At 33.6% G+C, this 12,020-nt stretch overlaps 1 protein-coding gene across 3 annotated transcripts in view; it reads left to right on the top strand.

Moving 5' to 3' along the window:
- KIAA1841 (KIAA1841 ortholog) overlaps positions 1 to 12,020 on the top strand; it is a 55,367-nt gene that overhangs the window by 7,064 nt on the left and 36,283 nt on the right. For 2 of the 3 annotated variants that reach the window (XM_036334441.1, XM_036334442.1), the window contains 6 exons: positions 309 to 467; positions 881 to 1,064; positions 1,863 to 1,941; positions 4,661 to 4,899; positions 9,067 to 9,125; positions 10,568 to 10,728. In XM_036334441.1, the coding sequence (XP_036190334.1) occupies positions 318 to 467; positions 881 to 1,064; positions 1,863 to 1,941; positions 4,661 to 4,899; positions 9,067 to 9,125; positions 10,568 to 10,728 (872 nt within the window). In that variant the 5' untranslated portion in view covers positions 309 to 317. Of the gene's footprint in view, positions 1 to 308; positions 468 to 880; positions 1,065 to 1,862; positions 1,942 to 4,660; positions 4,900 to 9,066; positions 9,126 to 10,567; positions 10,729 to 12,020 lie in introns of those variants that run through there. The other variant, XM_036334443.1, reaches the window with a different exon arrangement.

The raw sequence follows: 12,020 nt of genomic DNA, 5'->3' as shown, positions 1-12,020 counted from the left end.
GAAGAAGAGAAGAACTTTCCCCAAAAAAGTTGTTTCGAACATATAAAAATAACACTAATTATAGTTGATGATTAATAGTTTCACATTACACTTTTAATCATTTATCTATCTGTCCATCCTTCTATCCATCCATTTACCAAGTCATAATGTCAAAATACTATTATATTTGAAGAGTTTGAGCTATATCCTTTGTGTTTATTTTATGTCAGCTTTACTTTATATAGTAGCAGATAATTTTTAGGAATTTAAAATGTTCTGAAAACATTTGTATATCAGATGCAAATAAATCTGCTTTTATCTGTCTCTAGTTCCAAAAGATGAGTCGTGGATATTCAGAAAACAACAATTTCCTGAACAATAACAGCCAAATGGTGTTGGACATGCTTCTTTATCCATTAATCGGAATCCATCAGACGATTAACTGGGAAACTGTGGCAAGGCTTGTTCCTGGATTAACGCCCAAAGAGGTAAATAACAGTCCCACAGATATCTTCTGAAAAAAAATTAGAAAAAGTAATCAATTTCAAGGAACAACTAAAAAAATAATTATAGAAAAGTATCTTCAAATAACAGACAAGAATATATTTTCTTATTTTTTAATTTTAAAACTCCCAGCCCAATCAGTGTGGCTGAATGGTTGAGCATTGATCCATGAACCAAGAGGTCACTGGTTCGATTCCAGGTCAGGGCACGGGCCCAGGTTGTGGGCTCCACCCCCCGTAGGGGTGTGTAGGAGGCAGCCGATCAATGTTTCTCTCTCATCAATGTTTCCATCTCTCTATCCCTCTCCCTTCCTCTCTCTCTAAAAATAAATAAAAGCATAATTAAAAACAAACAAAAACTCCCAGACCTGCATTTTCTTCCTTTGATATTATCACAGTGTGCAAAAAGGTTTGAGGAACTGAAGAGCAGTGGAAGCTCACCTGTTGACAACCGGTATAGTCCCCTAATGGCTGGAGAGAGTCCTGTTGAAACTTTAGCCACGTATATCAAATCCTCACTTCTTGACGCACAGGGAGAATTTCAGGAGGCTTCTGTTGATCAGGATGCCGTTTCCAAAACAGGTAAGGTTTTAAAACAAAATGCAGTGTTTGTCCTTACGATAATTCTGCAAATTATTATGTATTCCAATCATCTTTTCTTTATTTATGTAAAGGCTAATATAAACATTAATAGAAAAATCTACACATTTTTGTGTCTTCCTAAATTTTAGAAATTTTTCTTTTCTATATTTGAAAAAATTTTAAATGTTAATATACAGGTCAAATATTATTAACAAAAAAATTTATTTACTATACCAAAATTTACTATTCCAAGTTATGTCATAAATATTAAAGGGATTTGACTTAAGGTTTTTTCCCCCTCCCTCAGGGAATTTTGCTTGTCTCTTGTGTTATCTTTTTTACAGCTGTCTATCCTTTATTGCAGTCAATGATAGTTTCAAATGACACAGTGGCAGGATAGAAGAGATGTTTTTCGCAATTGCTTGGAAATAATAACTGGTTTTAGAAATCCTCAGAGTGTAGTGAATTATTTTAATCTCAGCAACAGCAGTCAGAATATTGATGTGAAATTTACTTCAGGAAGGGAAATTTATATTATTGGCTTTTGAGCATTTGACCCTATTTGTACACGCCATATCAGTATTTTTTAAATCTTCATTGTAACATTAGCAATTTGTTATCCCTTTTTTGGACTGTTTCTTGCATAAACCTTTGGAATACTAAGGGAAGTGCCACCTTTAACTAGCTTTGGAAGCCATGCATTTACAGTATAACCATTCAATAAGTAAAAATTCATTCTGAGCTAGAAATGCTAACTTCCCCCCTTTGTTTTTGTATGTGTTTGTTTCTGTATTTAAGCTTCCACAAGGAATTGTTCTTCAGAAAGTGAAAATTGTACTACTCGTAATGGTGGAGAAGAGACTGAAGAATCTGAAGGGTAGGAGGCTGGTTCTTTGCTAGATAAGTTTAATATGAGTATCAACTTTAAATTATAAAATACATGACTGGTGATTATATACATCAGGTACCATAATTTAGGAATACCACAATTGCTGAAACAGTTGAAATTAGTTCATATGTTGAACTATATATAATTGCTTGATAGCTAAACATATGCTTATTTGTGTTGTTTATAAGTTGGACTAGTTTTTCATTTTAAAATTTTATTTTCATTTTGTAAATATTAGAAATAACATCTATTAACCTAAAACTTTGAAAAGTAAATTTTAAATCTAAAGGAAAAGTCAATTATTAGTTCTCCAGTTTTATTAAAGAAACTGGGTATGTATTTTAGAATGACGTATTTGAATATAATTATTCATTATAGAAACATTTAAAAATTAGAATATATCTTTCAATATATTACAAGTTATTTTTAAATCTCCCTATTTTTTTCTTTTATTGATTGTAGAGAGAGGAAGGAAGAGAGAGAGAGAGAGAGAGAGAGAGAGAGAGAGAGAGAGAGATCAATGTGGAAGAGAAACATTGATTGGTTGCCCAAGCGGACCGGGGATCAAACCTGCAACCTGGGTATGTGCCCTAACCTGGAATCAAACCTGCCACCTTTTGGTGTATGCAATGCTCCAACCAACTGAACCACACCAGCCAGGGCTGTATTGCAAGTCTTGATACTTTTGTATTGTTTTGTATACTTTACATACAGTCAACTGCCCATATTTTAAGTGTTCACTTTGATGAGTTTTAACAAATGGGCTCACCATGTAACCATGACCCAAATGAAGATATAGAATATTTTCATTGTCTCTAAAAGTTCTTTTGTGTATTTTCAGTTTAGATAGTTCTTTTTATAACAGTTTTATTACTATGTAAATCACATACTATAACATTTACCCTTTTGAAAACATCTTGGAGATGGATGGTAGTGATAATTGCAACAATGTGAATGTGCTTAATGCCACTGAACTGTACTCTTAAAAAGGCAAATTTTATGTAATGTATATTTTACCACAATAAAATAAAATCACCCTTTAAAAGTGATTTTTAGTTTATTTACATATAATTTTTACGTAGATTTTTAAAAAAATATATTTTATTGATTTTTTACAGAGAGGAAGGGAGAGGGATAGAGAGCTAGAAACATCAATCAGCTGCCTCCTGCACACCCCCTACTGGGGATGTGCCCACAACCAAGGTACATGCCCTTGACTGGAATCAAACCTGGGACCCTTCAGTCTGCAGGCCGACGCTCTATCCACTGAGCCGGATCAGCCAGGGCTACGTAGATTTTTTTAACTGCTAAGTTTGTATCACAAACATTTTATCAGATAATTTTTTTACACGGAATTATCTAGTATTTCAGATAGTGGTCCAAAAAGCCACAGAAACTTTATGCTTCATTATACCAGCCATTACCTGTTTATATTTTGACCATAATTTATTTGGAAGAACAATTTTCAGAGAGTTATTTAAATTCTTTTGACTTGGACAAGAGTGTTGATTAATAACCCTTTTTCTGGTAGCCCAATTTTATTTCAAATGCAATTATTTACTTACTTATTTTTATTTTTCAATTACAGTTGACATTCAGTAACATTTTATATTTGTTTGAGATGTAGAGCATAGTGGTAATTTTTTATATTTAGAAATAAAGTTCCACTAAACACACATCCAGTTCATCTTGTAGGACAGTGTATCCCTTCTTATTTAATCTCTTCCTTTTGTAATGACATGAAGGCAATTGTGGATCACACTAATGTTTCTTTTTGAGGTGATATACTTTTCAAAGGATACTAAATTCAAGGAGTACATAATTTTCGAAGCAGTCATTCTGATGTATCATCTAAACTTATTCTCAAATTATTAAAAAATATCTAAATAAGCACATTGTAGTTTTAAGAATTATTTTAACTATATTTACTAATTTATATTTATTGAATGCCTGACAAACTTTCTTTTTTTAAAAAAAAGTTTTTATTGTTATTGTTTTTAAATATATTTTTATTGATTTCAGAGAGAGAGAGAAACATCAATGATGAAAATCATCGATTGGATGCCTCCTACACACCACACCCCGTGCTGGGGATCCAGCCCACAACCCGGCTTGTACCCTGACTGGGAATAAAATCATGACCTCCTTGTTCAGGAGTTAAACCTCATCCACAGAGCCACCCAACCAGGCCTGACAAACTTTCTTGCTGTTAAAAATAACTAAGTTACTCTACTAATTTTTTTATTTTTTAGTGAATAGTTTTAACTGTTTTTTTCTACTTATTATTAGTAAGGAAATTTTAATATTCAGCTTTATCTACTTCCAAGACCCATAGCCATGTAAAAGTACTGTTTTATGTTCATCACAAGAATTAGGATGTATTACTTAATTTTTCTTCATGAATTGGTACTGTTTTTTAAATTTTCATAATTTACTTATACCTTGAAAATAATGAATTTAAAACCTGTAAATTATGAGTCCCATAGTAAAAAATATTTTTATTTGTCTAATTAAGTGAGTAGTTTAATTAAAATTTTCATAATCTCAGATATGGATAAGATTAGCAAGACACTTAAATCCTATAAAACTGATTTGTGGTCAAATCTTAAAAAACATCTCGTTCGCATACTTCCAATAAATGTTAATATTCTTGACTCCTCTTCTGAAATTCTAATAATTTTATTTCTATGTAACATTTTTTATGAAGGCCAAATATGGTGATCCATGTATGTGATGAAGCAAAAAATTTGAAAGAAGATTTTATTTGCCCACGAGACCTATTGATATCAGAAATGAAGTACTTTGCTGAATATTTATCTATGGATGCCCAGCGCTGGGAAGAGGTGGACATTTCAGTTCACTGTGATGTTCAAATTTTCAACTGGTTGATAAAGTATGTTAAAAGGAACACTAAGGAGAATAAAGGTTGTGAGATGCCCACTTTAGGTAAAAGACAATCTATTACTTACTTTGTTGTTAAGTTTGTGTGTCACCTGGTAGTTGCTTCAGGCCGAACATGAAATGTGGATAATTGCTTGAACATTAGCGTTTATACACAAATTAGTAATTGCCCTTTAGAAAACATACCTCATATTTTTTAGTAAATTATAATGAACTAGAAGCCCAGTGCACGAAATTTGTGCACTCAGGGGGGGGGTCCCTCATCCTGGCCTGCACCCTCTTGCAGTCCAGGAGCCCGGGGGGGATGTCCGACTGATGGCTTAGCGCTGCCACGGAGGCGGGAGAGGCTCCCACCACTTCCGCTACGCTCACCAGCCATGAGCCTGACTTCTGGTTGAGCTGCACTCCCCCTGTGGGAGTGCACTGACAACCAGGGGGCAGCTCCAGCATTGAACATCTGCCCCGTGGCGGTCAGTACACGTCATAGCAACCGGTCGTTCTGCTGTTTGGTTGATTTGCATATTAGCCTTTTATTATATAGGATGTATGGCGAATGGACAGGTCTCTACATCAGCAATTCCCATTGTATGGTACATGGACCACTGGAGTCCTAGAGGATTCTTTTAGAGGATCCAGGAGGTCAAGACAATTTGCATAATTAAACCAAGATGTTATTTGTCTTTATGTGTTGACATTTGTCCAGGTGGTACAGATGTAAAACTGTTGCAGCTTTAGCATATATCAAGGCCAGTGCACCAAACTGTACTAGTGGTCTCTGTATTCTTCAGCACCATGAACTCAAAGTTAAAAGGAAAAAAAAAAATCCAGGTTCACTTAAGAATGTCCTTGATGAAATGGTAAAAATTACTAATTTTATTAAGTTTTGTGCCTTGAGTATACATCTTTTTAATATTCTGTGTGAGTATACAGAATATACATCTTGAGTATACATCTTTTTAATATTCTGCCACACACCAAAGTATGATGGTTGTCTTGAGGAAAAGCACTTGTACAGTTGTTTGAGTTGCAATCTAACCTCGTTGCTTTTTTTAAAAATTGAAAACTGTGTTTACTTGAGAGAATGACTGACAGACAAATTATGGTTACTCAGACCTAGGCATTTGGCAGATATTGTCTTGAAAATTAATTAAGCCCTAGCTGGTTTTGCTCAGTGGATAGAGCATTGGCCTGCAGACTAAAGAGTCCCGGATTCAATTCCGGCCAAGGGCATATACCTTGGTTGCAGTCTCCTTCCCAGGCCAGGCCTTGGTCAGGGCTCGTACAGGAGGCAACCAATCGATGTGTTTCTCACATCCATGTTTCTCTCTGTCTTTCCCTCCCTTTTCCACTCTCCCTAAAAAATCAATGGAAAAATATCCTTGGGTAAGGATTAACAACAACAACAAAAAAAACACCAAAAAAAGAAAAGAAAAGAGAATGAATTAAATGAGCTGGTCAATTAAAAAGAAACAACTGCTAGTATTTGTTGCCAATGATAAAATTCAAGCTTTCAAGTGAGAAAGTTTGGAAAACATTTATATGCTTGACAGCTTCTTAATATTTAAAGACTTTTCTGATGAGACTTGCAGTCATATTAACAAGTGTGATTTTTTAATATATTGTACAATGAAATGGTTCAACATTTGGAAGATCTGCATAACTCCGTGAACCAATATTTTCCTTGACTAGTACATGATGTTAAAAATCGTGCATAGAGCCCTAACTGGTTTGGCTGAGTGGATAGAGCGTCAACCTGCGGACTGAAAGGTCCCAGGTTCGATTCCGGTCAAGGGCATGTTCCTTGGTTGCGGGCACATCCCCGGTAGGAGGTGTGCAGGAGGCAGCTGATTGATGTTTCTCTCCTATCAATGTTTCTAATTCTATATCCCTCTCCCTTCCTCTCTGTAAAAAAATCAATAAAACATATTTTTTTAAAAATTATGCATGGAGTTAAAGATTCAAAGCACAAGATAAATCAGTGGATTTTAAGGTAATAGAATGGAAAAGTTCATTGATACAATTTCAGACCCCATTGCAACTAACCTTAAGAAAGTACCATTTGTCAAGTTTTGAAATAACATCAAAAAAGATACCCATATATTGAATATAGAACCAGATATGAGAATCCAGCTGATTTCTGTTAAGTGAGACATTGAACAAATTGCAAAATATGTCAATGTTATTCTCACTGGTTTTTTTCATTTTGGAAAATATACTAGTTATTTTTCATAAAAATATGTGAATATGTAATAAGTTTATTATTTTTTTAAAGTAAATTAATACATTTTCTGTTTTAATCTTTAACATGGTAAATACTCATATAACCCATATAAACAAAAGCTCTTTAGGAGTCTGATTTTCAGATTACAAAGGGACCTTGAGAGCAAAAGTTTGAGAACCACTATTCTAGATGATAAGAAGACTAATTACTAAGTAATCTTTCATTGGGCATAGTTTTATATAGGAAATCTCACTAGTGGTTTAAGAAAGTCTTTCTGTGCACTAAAATTGCTATTTACAGCAGTACCAAAATATTTCTTTTTAAAAAATATACATTTTTATTGATTTCAGAGAGGAAGGGAAAGGGAGAGAGAGACAGAAACATCAATGATAAGAGAAAATCATTGCTTGACCGCCTCTCACACACCCCCTCTGGGGATCATGCTAGCAATCCAGGCATGTGCCCTGTCCTGGGAATTAAACTGTGACTTCCCAGTTCATAGGTCATGCTCAACTACTTAGCTACACTGGCCAGCACCAAAATATTTCTAACCTCTTATTAGTAAATGAATCTATACTGACAGTATAAAAATTTTCTGAAGAAGTTTATAATTTCTATTTTAATGGAAAATGTTTCTAGTGGTTTATGATTAAATAAAATGAATTAATTTAAAAAAATTTCAGCCAATCAGAGTCCAGAGATACTGGACCATGCAGATGATATGTATGTGTGAAGTAAAAATCAAAATATGTAGAGAGAAAAAAAAGCTATTGCTTGATCCAGCATATTTATGTGGATGGTAAAGGTAAAAGTAGAGCAAAACTAGTCACTGTAATCTTTGACCTTAAAAAATGACTAGAAATGTAAACTTTTACACACATAATCTTTATTCTGATCTGGAAAACTACCAAAATGCTTAATTAAATCTCTGATAATCTAGACAATGGGTCTTAACTGGAATGGATTATATTATAATTTCCTGAGGAACTCTTTCACCAGCTCCTTCCTCCCTTCATTTCTATCTGAGAAACTTTCATCTAGAGTTGTTATTTAAGAAAAGATAGGGGTTACTTATTTTAATCATTGTTTGTATAGTTCTTTAGTTGGATTGTCTTAGTGCTTTAATGGTAAAAATCAGATTTTTCTTTAGTTGGATTGTCTTAGTACTATAATGGTAAAAATCAGATTTTTCTTTTTCTTAACTATAACTCATAGGAGATGAGTTAGGTTTACTGAAACAGTAGCATCATTTGGCATCCTCCTCTCCCTGGCTTCACTCAGTCTGCCTTTAGGAAGGAACTTTAGCATTTCTGCAGAAGTAAATTTTGTATTGTCTTTCAGAATCTTTTTCATTAAATACTTGTTCTTAAAAAGCATTGAACTGCTTTTTATGAACAAGGGCTCTCAATCATTTAAAAAATTTTCTCACTGATTTTTGTGTGATGAGTTATATTCTGGTTTTTTTTTAATATATTCTATTGATTTTTTTACAGAGAGGAAGGGAGAGAGATAGAGAGTTAGAAACATCGATGAGAGAGAAACATTGATCAGCTGCCTCCTGTATACTCCCCACTGGAGATGTGCCCGCAACCAAGGTACATGCCCTTGACTGGAATCGAACCTGGGACCCCCCCAGGCCACAGGCCGATGCTCTATCCATTGAACCAAACCGGTTAGGGCTTTCCTCAATTTTAATTATCTTTTTCCCTGGTTTAGTTAAGGAGAAATTTGCATATCTTGTATCTTTAACTGGAGTCCTCTTACTTGATAATGCATCTAATTCCAGGGCAAATTTACTGTGCATTTTCTTTATACCCTAAGTTTGAACATTGCATTTTCTTTCTTTCACATATGTAAGCCATAGTAAGATAATCTTAAATTGTTCTTATTAGAGTATCATCCTCTTTTAAGGTGAGAAGGAGCCTTTTCTCAGGAATTTGAGGTACAAATAAAAAGGAGAATTTAAATGTTTGTTTTTGTTTTTTTTTAAGAGCCAGGAAATGTCATTTCAATTCTTATTTCTTCAGAGTTTTTGAAAATGGATTCATTGGTAAGTATTAATAAAAGATCTAAGGTCTTCTGCTCACCCATGCTTGATCTAATATTTAACTTGATTTTTCCTTCAAGTTCTGAAGTAATTGTTAATTCAAGAGTGTGATTCCATTAGAATAAACTGCTCATGTTTGAGGTATTTTATTCTGTTGTGAAAGGGGTTAAGGCTGTTATATATCATTTGTATATGATGCCTATAAAGCAAGCAATTTATCCTCAAGGAGTAGCTCTCTGTTGTATTAGATGAAACAAAACAGAATTAACTTTACTCTAACAAAGAATTTGCTCTAAAATCAAGTTAAATGAAAATTAATTGGAATATATTTGTTTCACTATTTAAGTAATTTTTTTAAGCATGTTTTGTTAATTTGTGTCTTTCATTTATAGTTCAGCAAATTAAGAACCAATACCCAACTATTAAATAATATAATTTTGTATGTGTAAATCAGATGCTCATTCATTCTATTGTTTAAGAGTAGTTGATGAAACATAAAAGCATATGTGCATAAACATATATCAAGTTTTAACATGAAATATATTTGTATTTTTTTTGTTAATGAATTTGTTTATCATTCAAATGTTTTTATATATTCTTATGGTTTTCCTTTAAGTAAATATTTGCTTTTAGTCCCCAAGAAGATTACACAGGGCAGAACACTCCTTTGCTATGCTAACAGATGTGAAATTTGTTTGTTTATTTGATTGATTGGGGTTTTACTAGTTTACTATGTTCTTTTTATTCCTTAGTCCTCCCCTAGTTAGTTGTTGGTATTAATTGCTTCAGGAAAGGGTTACAGAAAAAAACAGAAATTAAAAGAATCCTTAACATTTGAATTCTGAAATCTAAGGCCCAAAGGATATTTTTCTGCCATAAGCAAAGTATTTTGAAGACTACATGATTTGCCAATGCTAGTTTTCCCTGGAACCCAAGTCCACCTCAAAAAGTAAATTTTCATAAATGATTTAATATGAAAAAAAGTAAATAAATATACCTCAGGTTGGAGAAGGAGGAAGAGAACAAGCACAACACAACTGAGAAAATCCTGAATTGACTGAAATTATGTTTCTGCTACTCAGAGAAATGGAAACTTAAAATTGTTATCTAAGTTCAGTGATAAGAAGTCACATATCCTATATACTTGAGTTTGTGGACTAAGATTTATACCTGCCACAGCTATGAAAGATGCTCATTGCATTACTTTTTAAAATATCTTAAGAAGGTGGAAAATGATTATTCTAGCTATGGATATATGTTTGTACAAATTTGACCTGCTGGACCACTTTGGAACAGTGTAGATAACCCAGATAAGCAAAACCCAGATAGTACGTAGCAATACATAGATAAGGCTTTTAATGAACTTTACCTTTGAAAGGTATTGATATTATACTATCCTTTATGCTGCTATTTTCAACATTCATTTTTTATTCTATGTTTTTTAGGTTGAACAATGTATTGAGTATTGCCACAAAAATATGAATGCCATAGTAGCTACGCCATGCAACATGAACTGTATTAATGCAAATCTTATTACACGTATAGCTGATCTATTCACACACAATGAGGTTGATGACTTAAAAGACAAGAAAGATAAGTTTAGGAGGTAATTTTTAATTTTACTATTATTTTTTAATATATTTTTATTGATTGCAGAGAGGAAGGTAGAGGGAGAGAGAGATCAAAACATCAATGATGAGAGAGAATCATTGATTGGCTGCCTCCTGCACATCCCCCATGGGGACTGAACCCGCAACCTGGGCATGTGCTCTTGGCCGGAATCAAACCTGGGACCCTTCAGTCCATAGGCCAACACTCTAATCACTGAGCCAACCAGCTAGGGCTAATTTTTAATTTTAAATCTGATGTTCCTATTAGAAAAAATATATTATTTCTATTTCATTTTAGTAAAATAGTCTGTTTTTAGATTACATTTAAAAATGTATTTCCATTTTATTTTAAATGAAGTAAAATTTATCCAGAGCCAATTGCCCAAGATAAATATTAGTAATTAAATTAGTTATTTTGTATAGTATATATATGAGCTTACTGTGGCAGTGCATTATGTAATTATTAAGACTGACCTTAGTATAAAGGGCAAGAGTGGTATGAGGAGGGGTCAGCAATAGTCATTGGCAGCAGAGGAGTGGCATTATCTGATTTGTTAAAAGATCATTTTGGTTTCTGTGTGGCGAATAGACTATAAGGATATAAGAAGCAAGGAGACCTACTAGGAAGTTAATGCAGCAGTCTGGTGAGAGAGGAAAGTGTTGGGACTAGAGTGGAAGCAATGGAGCTGGAAGGAAATAGATGTATTCAGAGTAGGTCATTAGACAGATTTGGTAGATTTTTCCTATGGAATGATGTAGGAAGAGAGAGTATTCTAGGGTAATTACTAGGCTTTAAGGTTGAGCAACTAAGTGGATGGAGGTGTCATCCACAGAGTGGAAAGATTGAAGTGAAGGGAATCAAGAAATGGGTTTGGATCATGTTAAGATTATTTAATGACCCAAAAGTATATATTTAATATATTTTTAGACATCAGTTAGGATGGCAAGTAGATAGTTGGATAGCTGAAGTTCAGGTCAGAGGTCAGGGCTTAAAACAGAAATATAAGCATAGATGAGGTTTGAAACCATGGAACTGGATGAGATTTCCTAGCAAACCTTTCTCCACTGAATTGCAGTGGCACCTTTATTATAAATCAGAGGAATATATATATGTGAATTTTGTTTCGGAATTCTGCATTTTCTGTTGATTTCTTTGTGGATACATATATCAGAGGCACATTGTCTTAATTGTAGTAGCTTTATAATATTCTTTGTTATCTAGATTCTCCAACTATGCCTTTCTTCAAGATTGCTGCTTTAGCCATTTTAGGTCCCTTGCATTTCCATA

The sequence above is a fragment of the Myotis myotis genome, unplaced genomic scaffold, assembly GCF_014108235.1.
Source record: "Myotis myotis isolate mMyoMyo1 unplaced genomic scaffold, mMyoMyo1.p scaffold_m19_p_14, whole genome shotgun sequence".
Taxonomy (NCBI): domain Eukaryota; kingdom Metazoa; phylum Chordata; class Mammalia; order Chiroptera; family Vespertilionidae; genus Myotis; species Myotis myotis.
This window is presented reverse-complemented; position numbering and strand designations above follow the sequence as displayed.